This window comes from Sinocyclocheilus grahami, unplaced genomic scaffold (genome assembly GCF_001515645.1).
Source record: "Sinocyclocheilus grahami isolate Dianchi unplaced genomic scaffold, SAMN03320097.WGS_v1.1 scaffold3.1, whole genome shotgun sequence".
Taxonomy (NCBI): domain Eukaryota; kingdom Metazoa; phylum Chordata; class Actinopteri; order Cypriniformes; family Cyprinidae; genus Sinocyclocheilus; species Sinocyclocheilus grahami.
This window is the reverse complement of record NW_015505182.1, coordinates 7,783,454-7,795,953: the sequence shown is the minus strand read 5'-3', so window position 1 is coordinate 7,795,953 and position 12,500 is coordinate 7,783,454. Positions and strand designations below refer to the sequence as shown.

Here is a 12,500-nt window from a genome sequence, read left to right as displayed (position 1 = left end):
CTTTTTTACCATAAATTTTACGGATTTTTTTTACAGTGTAGCATCCTCATAACAAACCCACCACGACGTATAGCAGCATTGCTTTTAATGCACCATTGACAACAAAACTCAGCAGTTATTGCAATTTATTTGTAAATATCACCAAAAAAAATGTAATTGAAAAAATGCCATGACAAATCATATTGACTTTATATTCAAACCATGTTTCAAATAAATCCACATGTATCCAATATATCCCGTAAATCTTCATAGAAATTTGAAAAGCACATAGAAATATTTGGGTTCTGATTGAAATTCCCAACTGCTTTGAGATTTGAACCAACAACCTTCTGATTAGCCCTAATCCTTCTAATTCACTTCTCATTTACTTCCACTATGTTTACTAACCAGCAGCCAGTAGCGAAGTCATTTAGCCACTAAGCTGTTCTGCGGCCACTTCAGGATCTGACTCGCAGGAATGTGGCCTCTACAATCACATCATGTCAATTGCTCTATCACATGATCCATAACTCCCTCTTATCTCTTCTGGGTCAGTGAAGACTATGGAAAGACATTCCAGGACATCACCGACCTCATTAACAACACCTTCATACAGACAGATTTTGGCATGGCAATTGGTCCCGAAAATTCAGGGAAGGTGAATATTTACTTCTCTACTGTTCTGAAAGTATTATTTTAGGTTATTTTCAATTAAATTAAAGTGGCGTTGGTGTGCTGTGAAATTTTGATGTGTGTACAAGCAAACAACAAGTTTATACAGGTGGAAATGTAGTCCCACTGCAAAAGGATGAGCTCTAGTAACAAGCATACACTGCCATTCAAAGGTTTAGGCTTATTTAGTGGAGAAATTAATACTTTTATTGAGCAAAAGTGGCAGTAAAGACATGTATAATTTTAAAAAATAATATATATTTTTAATAAATAATTTTTTTTTTACTTTCTAATCATCAAACAATACTAAAAAAAATATATCACAGTTTCCACAAAAATATTAAGCAGAACAACTGTTTTCAATATCATGTGACACTGAAGACTGGAGTAATGATGATGAAAGTTCAGCTTTGCATCACAGAAATAAATTACATTTTGAAATTCATTACAATAGAAAACAATAGAAAGATATTTTAAATGGTTCTAATATTTTTGATCAAATAATTGCAGTCATGGCGAGCATAGAAGACTTCTTTCAAAAACATGAAAAAAATGTCACCAACATCAAATTTTGGAAGAGTAGTGTTTGTTTTTTTTTGCTTCAACAAAAATTTTACTTTTAAAAGCTTCTCTATCCATTATAAGTGTATTTACTGAGTTTCCTCCACTTGTCAAATTGTTTGATTAATTACTGAACAGGTTTATGATCTGACCCACAGGTGATACTCACAGGTGATCTAACCGAGGGGAGAGTTACCAAAATTTTCAGTTCGGTTGATTTTGGCAACAGCTTTGTGACCTCTGAGCTTCCCTTCCATCCGTTAATGCAGATCACATACAACACCAGAGACAGCAACATACTCATGGTCAACAGCATCAGTGTAAGAACTCTGATTAGACATTAATTTCCTGTGCAAAAGTACATGTACTAAAATGGTTTTCTTATTTTTTCAGTATGACTTATGGCTGTCTGAAGAATTTGGGGCCAGCTGGAGGAAGATCCATGAGACTGTGTGTCTTATGAAATGGTATGATAATAAACATACATGAATGAATAAGTAACAGTTGTCTTATGTAGTCAGAGTTTGGACTACTGGCAAAGTCTAGGCCATATTGCAGCTAATTCTGGCCCACTTTGAACATCAGATCAACCAGTTCCCTTTTTATGCAGCATATAGTAACAGTTGGATATAACTCTGCGTGTTAACATGGTAATGTTTAGCTACTAAGTGTCTCAAACTAAACTTTTTAATATATATCCAAGATTTATTGTCATAAATCCTGCAGCCTGGGAACTTGTAAATACGATTTTGCCTCCTACTTCATGAAAAACTGTGCATCGATCCTGACTGCTTTAAAATGGTTCTTTGTCCAAAAAGACATATTTGTTCTTAATTGTGATTGGTGTGTCCAAGTGCTTTCTGATTTTAATCTATGTTGTGGATTTGAATCTCATTGCTGCCTAGAGCTAATTTAGATTTACGTATTTTAACAGCAGTTAATTTCTGTTGACTGTCAAATGAAGCATGATCTATTTCAGTTGCATTTTTGTAATGCACATTAGATTGAGGTTACAGTTCTCACACGAGAACATATTTCATTCTTATATCAAATTAGAGCTTTTTAGTGGAACATATGGTTTTTGAAATAGCCCATGTCATTCCAAACCAGAATTTGACTTTATTCACAAAATCAACAAAATCTCTTAGGCAGAATGTTTGAGGTTTTGTTTTTCATATGGCAAATGTGTGACTCCATTATAACACAATTTCCAACTATTCCTTTGAGCTTTACAGTTCTAACACTCAAAAATCACATTTGATTGTTCACTGAAACTGAGGCATTTAGTTAGATCTGTAGTAGCCATCCTATATAGGACCATCCTTAAAGGGGTCATATAATGCGATTTAAATTTTTCCTTTCTCTTTGAGATATTCTTTATAAAAGTTAAGAGTCAACCACGCCTACCTAAAACGGCTCGTTCTAACACGCCCCCACATGTCTACGTCACGATGTGGGAAGATTTGCATAACGCCGTCCAAATGTTCACGCAAAGAAAGAAGGCATAGCTTTTATTCTCGCTTTAGTATTGTTGCTGCCGCCATGTCGTGAAGGTGCTGTGTGTTTCGTTGTGAAAGCGAAATTATTTTGCTTGGCCTTCCAAAAGAGGACTATATCCGGTTCGTCATGCCTAGAGCTGATCCGTGCTGGTCACTGAAGAAATACATCAACTTCACGCTGTGGATCGCCGGATCGGCTTTCACCATGGACGAAGCGGAGTCCAGCCTGGGGTCTTCACATGTGGTTGCCGCAAGCCCTGCTGCTCCTTCGTCGAATCCGCCAGCCGCGCCGTTCTCAAGCCCGCCGCCTCTTCTCATTCTAGCCCGCTGTGTGTTTCATTGTGAAAGCGAAACTACTTTGTTTGGCCTTCCAAAAATGGACACGACTAGAAATCAGTGGTTAAGTTTTATTTACAACACTGTTCCAGAACAGTTCAACCCAAATATTCCGATGTGTCCAGTGCATTTTATTGAAATAGCCCATGTCATTCCAAACCAGAATTTGACTTTATTCACAAAATCAACAAAATCTCTTAGGCAGAATGTTTGAGGTTTTGTTTTTCATATGGCAAATGTGTGACTCCATTATAACACAATTTCCAACTATTCCTTTGAGCTTTACAGTTCTAACACTCAAAAATCACATTTGATTGTTCACTGAAACTGAGGCATTTAGTTAGATCTGTAGTAGCCATCCTATATAGGACCATCCTTAAAGGGGTCATATAATGCGATTTAAATTTTTCCTTTCTCTTTGAGATATTCTTTATAAAAGTTAAGAGTCAACCACGCCTACCTAAAACGGCTCGTTCTAACACGCCCCCACATGTCTACGTCACGATGTGGGAAGATTTGCATAACGCCGTCCAAATGTTCACGCAAAGAAAGAAGGCATAGCTTTTATTCTCGCTTTAGTATTGTTGCTGCCGCCATGTCGTGAAGGTGCTGTGTGTTTCGTTGTGAAAGCGAAATTATTTTGCTTGGCCTTCCAAAAGAGGACTATATCCGGTTCGTCATGCCTAGAGCTGATCCGTGCTGGTCACTGAAGAAATACATCAACTTCACGCTGTGGATCGCCGGATCGGCTTTCACCATGGACGAAGCGGAGTCCAGCCTGGGGTCTTCACATGTGGTTGCCGCAAGCCCTGCTGCTCCTTCGTCGAATCCGCCAGCCGCGCCGTTCTCAAGCCCGCCGCCTCTTCTCATTCTAGCCCGCTGTGTGTTTCATTGTGAAAGCGAAACTACTTTGTTTGGCCTTCCAAAAGAGGACATGACTAGATACTGTGTATCTCATTAATAGAGACTTTAAGACCTGAAGTGGGTCAGAAAAGGTAAAAAGAGTTGAGAGAAAATATGAAGCGTGTCAGATCCGTGTCACGTTCAGCAGTGGCAGCTCTTAAAGAAATAGCAGCCAAAATAACCTAATAACCCAGCTGCTGTGATGTCTATTAATCAAAGGAGAAAGAAAAAAAGAGGAAACTTTTATATACATATATATATATATATATATATATATATACCATTATGTCATTTTTTAAATACACTTTTATGGTGTGATTGGGAGTTTTACAGGACTGCTGCATTTCTTTGACTTGCGTCTCTTTTCCATCTGCTCTTTCATCAGGGAGTGTGGGAGGTGCAGTTTATGTGCTTTCTCCAGACGTGTATGTGTCTGATGATGGGGGTTACACATGGTTTCAGGCACTGAAAGGCCCCCATCACTACGCCATACTGGATTCAGGAGGACTGCTAGTAGCGGTAGAGCACAACCCCTCACGACCCATTTCACAGATCAAGTGAGCTTTCTGTCTAGTATTTATGTGTATGTATAATGATTTGACCTCCGCATGAGAGATAAATGTTCCAGTGTTACAAAAGATAATCTTATAACAAATTTATTTAAATGGTTATGTCTGGTTGACATAAGTAGAATGTAATTGATTTTGTATTAAATTAAATGAACAATAGAAAAAAATAAAGACAGCAAGGATTATCACTTCATTTAAAAACAAATTATATATAAAAGTAAAAAATTTACATTTACATATATTTATATTTTATTTATTTTATGTAAAGGGTTAGTTCACCCAAAAAATAAAAATTCTCTCATTAATTACTCACCCTCATGTCGTTCCAAATCCGTAAGAACACAGGAAACACAAATTAAGATATTTTTGATGAAATCCAAGAGCTTTCTGACCCTCCCAAAGACAGCAACGCAACTGACACAGTTTATGGCCCAGAAAGGTAGTAAGGACATCGTGAAAATAGACCATGTGACATCAGTCGTTCAACCTTAAATTTATGAAGCTACGAGAATACTTTTTGTATGCAAAGAAATAAAAATAACGAATGTATTCAACGATTTCTTCTCTTCTTTGTCAGTCTTCGATGCACGTTCATGACAGTACCCCGATGCATGTGTGTGGTGCTGCTGCCGTAGAAGCCGGATGCGCTGCGGCTTGTTTACGAGCAGAGGAATGCACACGCATGCGTCATGGTGCTGTCGTGAACGAGCGTCGAAGACTGACATGCAAGAGAAGAAATAAAGTTATTTTTGTTTTCTTTGTGTACAAAAAGTATTCTCGTAGCTTCATAAAATTAAGGTTGAACCACTGATGTCACATGGACTTTTAATTTGCACTATAAAGATGAACAACTTACAGGTTTGGAACGACACGAGGGTGAGTGAGGAGCAACATTTTTGGGTGAACTAACCTTTAAAAAATTAAAACTTTTAATTTAAATATATTTATTTCATATTTAATTCTTAATATTTACTAGTGCTGTCAAATGATTAATCGCGATTAATCGCATCCAAAATAAAAGTTTTCGTTTACATAATATATGTGTGTGTACTGTGTATATTTATTATGTATATATAAATACACACATACTGTCAGGGTTCTGGACTGTCTATGTGTGTTTTGCTCCCCGTGACCCAGTCTCTCCTAGTGTTAATTTGATTGATTCCATGCACCTGTGTTCCCCTGATTGCCCTGTGTTTATTAGCCCCAGTCTGTGCAGTCTTCCTTTGTCGGTCCTACTCGTTGGATGTTGTGTAATTCCCCTGTGTTTCCAAGGATTAAACACTGTTTATGTACTCCACGTCTCATTGTTCCTCATTCCGCACTACTCCCAGCACAGATCATGACACATACAGCATATATTTTGAAAATATTTACATGTATATATTTATATTCATAAAATATAAATATATAAATATATTTAATGTATAAACATAACATTTTTCTTAAATATATACATGCATGTGTGTGTAATTATATATACATAAACATTTACACAGTACATGCACACATACTATGTAAACAAAACCTTTTATTTTGGATGCGATTAATCGTTTGAAAGCACTAATATTTACATTTATTTTCACTAGATTTTCCACTGATGAAGGTCAGTGTTGGCATGTGCATAACTTCACCGATGATCCAATGCACTTCACTGGGCTGGCATCAGAACCTGGTGCCCGTTCCATGAATATCAGCCTTTGGGGCTACAGGGAAACTGTCCTGAATCAGTACTGGGTTTCTGTCACTGTAGATTTCAGGCAGTTGCTCTCTAGAGTCTGTGAGTGATATAATATCTCTAAAAGGTATTTCATAAACTAATATAAAAGCATACAGAATCCAGTCCAGAAGAACTCTTCAAATGTGTAAACAGTGCCCTGAACTAACCAAATACTACTGCTGCAGGTCAGGAGAATGACTACATCCAGTGGCTCGCTCACTCAAGCGATATTAGCGACCCCACTGATGGGTGCATGCTGGGATACAAGGAAAGGTTTTTACGGTTACGAAAGGACTCAGTCTGCTGGAACGGGTGGGATTTCATTGTCACTAAGGAGCCCACGACTTGTCCCTGCACCCTCACTGACTTTCAGTGGTACGAGCACATACAGACCTATCAAATACACTCAATAAAGTACAGTGTGATTAATTTATACTATTCATGACATGCATTCCGTCTGTGATTCCAGTCATTGTCTCTCTCTTTTCCTGCAGTGACTTTGGATTCTATCATGCGGAAAACAGCTCTGTGTGTGTGGAGCAGCTCGAACTTATTGGCCATTCACTGGAGTTCTGCCTGCACGGACGCAAAGAGCAGCTCCAGACCAGCGGGTAACAAATCACTCTCTATTTCCACTCCACGGAGTTGTATTGAAACGTTCAGCAGGTGTAAGCTATTTTTGCATGCATTGCTGAATATATACTTCTTAGAAAATCTGTGAGCCTGATTGACTGAACTGGTTCGCATATGCAAAATTGTTGTGTATGAGTTCATGTTTTTGTCATAGAATTACTTAAATGCTGTAAACAAAGTGTTAACATATATATTATAATTACTGCTTTTATGCCAGAAAAAAAACAATGTTATTATTATACTATTGTTTTATCGTGCAGTACATATGATAAGTTCATACAGTTTGATTTCCTACAGCATTATCTGCAATATCTGTCTCATGTCTTCTTTTTAATTTCTTTGATAGGTTCCTGGTGCACAGGTACTCCGTATTACAGCAGCACGCTGAAGCTAATGGTATCGATGGCGTGGATGACCTGGACACACTGGAGGGTGGCAAGACACACTACCATGATGATTCAGATGAGGTACATACTGCCACTCACTGGTAAAAACGCAATATTCTTTTCCGCATTTGAACTTTGAATAAATCCTGTCATTATATTTTTGACATCTGTAGGACCTCCTAGAGTGACAGACACATGGATCATCATAAGACTGTTTTAAAAGAGAGAAACCACAATGCCTACCCTTCCCATGACCCTCTATGTGTGTGTATCTGCGTTCAAGCACATTCTGACCAATCGATTTGCTTCTGGCTACTTGGGGACAGATTTTCAGTGATTCAGCACAGCAGGATTTGACTGCAAGGACAGAAATAGAGAAAAACATGCCTTTTCATAAAAGGCAGATTGGGGGCCCGCCAAGCCGAGGAGAACTTTTAATTGAAACCAGGAAATTTATTTCCCTGCAATTTCCCTGAATTTCCCTTGTCCGACAGCTTATCAGAATTCTCAGAGTCCAACTCAGACAGTAAGTTGAGCATATGTTTGATCAATTTAGCCTTCTCAAATCAACACGACGACTTGCCTAAAATAAAATCTATAGACATAAAACACTTTTACAGTATTAAAGCATTTCACAGTATTAATTTAAACATTTAACCTAGATAAATTTGTGCTGTTAAAACTCTGATTAATCGATTTCATGAGACATTCGTTTGTATTAAATTGTTCTGATTTTTTCATGCATGCATTCAAATATTCATGTTTATTTCGTGCTGCAAATATCAAAGTGGAAAATATTGATTCATATGCCGCTTGAACTGAGGTGAATTATCTCACTACAAATTAAAGAGCGTAAAAACACATTTATTGTTTGTATTTTATCATAAAATTGACAGAAGGCTGAGACTTTGTAGTAACAAAGCACAAAGCTGCGATTATGGGTGGCTTGCATGCTACAAATAATGAATGGACTTGAAAACTTTAAATATAATTTCCAAGCATTTAGCCTATACCGTAAAACAGCTTGTGAATAGTCACGATTCACGTATCGTTATTTACTTCAGAAAAATCAACAATAGGACCCAAGTTAAGTTAACCGAGATGAAGCTCATAACGTTTGGGGGGGGGGCTGACTTGCTATGCCACTGCCTCTGCTGAAAGAGTTTCAATCTTTTTAATCATTTCATGTTATGTATTTGGGATGCGCAAAATATTTGAAGCAGTTATGTTGCCATATATTTCAAATTTATGCGAGTTGACGCACAAAATCTGATGGCTGAGGAGTATTACTTAACTAAGCAGTACTTTGAAGGCCACTATAATTGGAGTATAATTTACAAAAAAAGGGTGCATGAGACATGAGCTTTGAAGCGTGGTTTCATTGCTGATTTCCTGCATCAGGTATTTAATTTCACCAAAGAATTTTCAGCTTTGTTTTCTTCGTTTTGCATATTAGGATGGTTTGAACTCTGAAGTCTCCTTGAAGCCTGTTTTTTTTTTTTTGTAAATTGTAAAAATAGAAGTATCTTCAGAAAATAGCCTGCTCATTTCCAGAGTTATTGTCTGAGCACATCTGGATGAAGGTGAAGTGTTTAAAGGTAATATTTAATATTCCCTGGAAGCTTCATGTGCGAGTTTTATGACAGACTGAGACTTGTTTATAAGGTTTGTAGGCTTTATTATACTAACATAACATCCTGAGGATTACAGTTCGGATCTTAATGAAACTAGTTTAGCCAACCTTTAGTCATTCCATAAGTCAAATTTGACTTTTGTCTTGTTGCCTGCCATTGCTGTGTGCTATACTATGCACTTGGCATATCTTCTATGCACAAGTAATAATACATTCTTCCTTTTCAGTATTACCAATGCTATTCTCTGATGGTACAGTGTCATTTGATGCAAGAAAAGAGGCATGGTTTTCAATCATCTTATTATGGTGCACTTTACATAATGGATCTTAGAGATATAATAGTAACGTGGTATCAGTCTGACACCTTGTTGCTAAGTCAGCAATAATTGTATATTCAATAACAAGACAATATTTAATGTTAATTGTGACGGGGTTTTTTCAGAACAACTTATCCTTCATTAGGATGTTGACAACATTAAGTGCATCTAATTAGCAGCATAATCAAATATGAAAATATATTTTTGGTCTGTATTGACTGTCAACTCATAAATAAGCTAATTTGTAGTCATTAAGCTGATTAAGATATGAGTGCTTTTTTTTTTTTTTTGCACAGATAATAAAATGGATACCTCAGGGGTTATAGAAGACAGTGGACCACACATTTCATTGATGGGTTTGCATGGTTTGACTCAGGTTTGGGATGGATGAACTTGGCTTTTCTGAAGTCATGTGTAAAATGCTGTACCATTAAATGTGACTGCCAACAACAATAAAACAAACAAAAAATCTCTTCATAAAATCCATGCTCATTGGCTTGACTTGAATCAAATGGGTTCTGGACCCTGATTCAGCAAAGTGAACTGAATTCACAAAGACTTTAAGAGGAGTATTGCCTCTCTTATTAAAGCAGGTATTAAAAACAACCCTGAAATTGGAAGTTGTATAGTCCGCAACCTAATGTTCCCAGTTTTGCATTATACTGAGAAACAGGGTCAATAAACAGCAGCTGGTTAGTGTCAAACAGCATAGCATTTGTATCTTCAATCATGTAAATAGAATGAGAGCTGCATATATTTAATGTGCAGAATAAAACTTGATTGTAAACAGATGTACAATTTATCTTTTTCCTCAGTGTAGAAAATAATATCACATGAAAAATATTTAACTTAGAGAGAACATAGTTCTATTCATAATATTTTTATTATTTATTTTAATTATGTAAGTATTGAATTGAATAACATACAGGCTAGTGTAATAATAGAATAATTTTGTTTGCTACAGATATTATTACAGTATAATGGCTAGGTTTTCTTGATTTTTTCTTGAGGAAGAACAAAATCAGACATGAAATCACAAAACATTTGCTTAAATGACTTGCAAAAAATAAATGGATTAATTAATCAATATAAATAAATAAATAAACTATTCTACAAGCTATATTTATTCTAATGGATCATTAATTCATCCAATTTAAAAATGTAAAGTAAGAAAACAAATAATTTAATTAAATAAATATTAAAAAAACGTCCAGAATTAACAGAACGTTTTGAATGAAATTTCTTATTTATTCAATAACTTCAGTAACTATTTATTACATGTATTTTTATGTACAGGTTTTATTTTTGCATTTTATGTATTTATTTGATCTGTTTCTTTGTTTATTTTAGTTATTATATTATTTCTGTATTTAATTCTATTTTGTTTTGTCCTTTCACTGCTCTACTAGTCAGAGACATGCAGGGGTTAAGAGGGGGCGTGGCGTTTGTCTTGTAGGAGGGGCGTTTGAGCTACTGTTCATCGTGGTTTTTTTCCGAGTGTGCCATTTTGGCTCCTGAGCGAGACGCGTCGTGTGATTGGGCTCCAGGCGCCGCTATCGGAGCCAATCAGAGGTGCATCGCGCGGCGGCACAGACGGTGAGTGAGCGCGGCTGCTGGGAGGGGACGGGACGCGGTCGGTTAGCTGGGGATTGGTGTGTGACCGACCAACCAAATGACTAAAATCATTATAAACAGGAATAGTGCTGTTTGTTTATGTGTCAAGGTCCACTGTGTGGACAGCATGCACGCATTTATTTCTTGTGTGGTTAAAATGATAAACAATGTCGTTAAATGGTTTATTTTTGTTGTTTTCTGTTAAGCCGAGCTGGCGTCTCATATAGGCCCAATTTTGAGCCACTCTTTGTTTTAATATTCGTTGACTTTCGCAGTCTAGAGGTCGATTGGAGCCAATAGGTCGTTGTTTTGGTTTTAATCCGCTAAATGAGAGTTAATAAAACAAAATATTTATATATATTTGATTTAAACCAAATATATAATAAAAAATACGTTCGTGCATGAAAACACAGGTCGATGTGCTAATAGCGCTAGCAATATTTGACAAAGAGAAAGCAAACCAACATAGCTTTATGTACACAATATTAATACTGCAGTTTTCATTTGTCTTATGTAATTCGTGGTGTTTAAAGGAAAAAAGGAGTTTCTTTTAATGGAAGCAACAAAAGCGTCTGTGGGATACAAAGACGCGACGCGTTAAACTGAAGAACAGCAGATACATTTGACAGAAACTAGCCCTGAAATCCAAACACAACGTTTTTTTCTTGAACTTTTAATCATGCGTTTTGCTCGTCGTTGCCTATATTTTATTTACATCACTGTAGAATCAAACATTGCAGCAGCATAGACCGGTACATCTCAAAAAATTAGAATATCATGAAAAAGGTCAATATTTTTTGTCACTCATTTCAGAAAGTGAAACCCATATATTATATAGATTCATTACACAGAGTGAAATATTTCAAGCCTTTATTTCTTGAAATTTTGATGATTATGGCTTACAGATAATGAAAACCCAAAATTCAGTGTCTCAGAAAATTAGAATATTACATAAGAGCAATAAAAAAAGGATATTTTAAGCAGAAATGTCAGGCTTCTGAAAAGTGTGTTCATTTCTATGTACTCAATACTTGGTTGGGCCTCCTTTTGCATGAATTACTGCATCAGTGCGGCGTGGCATGGAGGCAATCAGCCTGTGGCACTGCTCAGGTGTAATGGAAGCCCAGGTTGCTTTGATAGCGGCCTTCAGCTCATCTGCATTGTTGGGTCTGGTGTCTCTCATCTTCCTCTTGACAATACCCCATAGATTCTCTATGGGGTTCAGGTCAGGCGAGTTTGCTGGCCAATCCAGCACAGTAACACCATGGTCATTGAACCAGCTTTTGGTACCTTTGGCAGTGTGGGCAGATGCCAAGTCCTGCTGGAAAATGAAATCAGCATCTCCATAAACCTTGTCAGCAGAAGGAAGCATGAAGTGCTCTAAAATTTCCTGGTAGATGGCTGCGTTGACTGTGGACTTCAGAAAACACAGTGGACCAACACCAGCAGATGACATGGCAGCCCAAATCATCACTGACTGTGGAAACTTCACACTGGACTTCAAGCAACATGGTTTCTGTGCCTCTCCACTCTTCCTCCAGACTCTGGGACCTTGGTTTCCAAATGAAATGCAACATTTACTTTCATCTGAAATGAGGACTTTGGACCACTGGGCAACAGTCCAGTTCTTTTTCTCCACAGCCCAGGTAAGACGCTTCTGACGTTGTCTCTGGTTCAG

The 12,500-nt window shown here is 37.1% G+C and overlaps 2 protein-coding genes across 6 annotated transcripts in view; both read left to right on the top strand.

Annotated features, from left to right (window-relative positions):
• Positions 1-508: 508 nt before the first annotated feature.
• On the top strand, positions 509-6,874 carry LOC107581749 (sortilin-like; the record flags this gene model as incomplete). The annotated part of the gene is made up of 7 exons (XM_016267404.1): positions 509-637; positions 1,371-1,532; positions 1,606-1,679; positions 4,340-4,507; positions 6,109-6,299; positions 6,425-6,614; positions 6,734-6,874. Coding segments are annotated over 7 exons (1,035 nt in total), but the record flags the coding sequence as incomplete, so codon positions are not given.
• A 3,829-nt stretch (positions 6,875-10,703) lies between these two features.
• Positions 10,704-12,500, top strand: part of nfya (nuclear transcription factor Y, alpha) — an 11,661-nt gene continuing 9,864 nt past the window's right edge. For all 5 annotated transcript variants that reach the window (XM_016263155.1, XM_016263277.1, XM_016263218.1 and 2 more), the window contains exon 1: positions 10,704-10,804. The gene's annotated coding sequence lies outside the window, so the exon portion shown is untranslated. The remainder of the gene's footprint in view (positions 10,805-12,500) is intronic.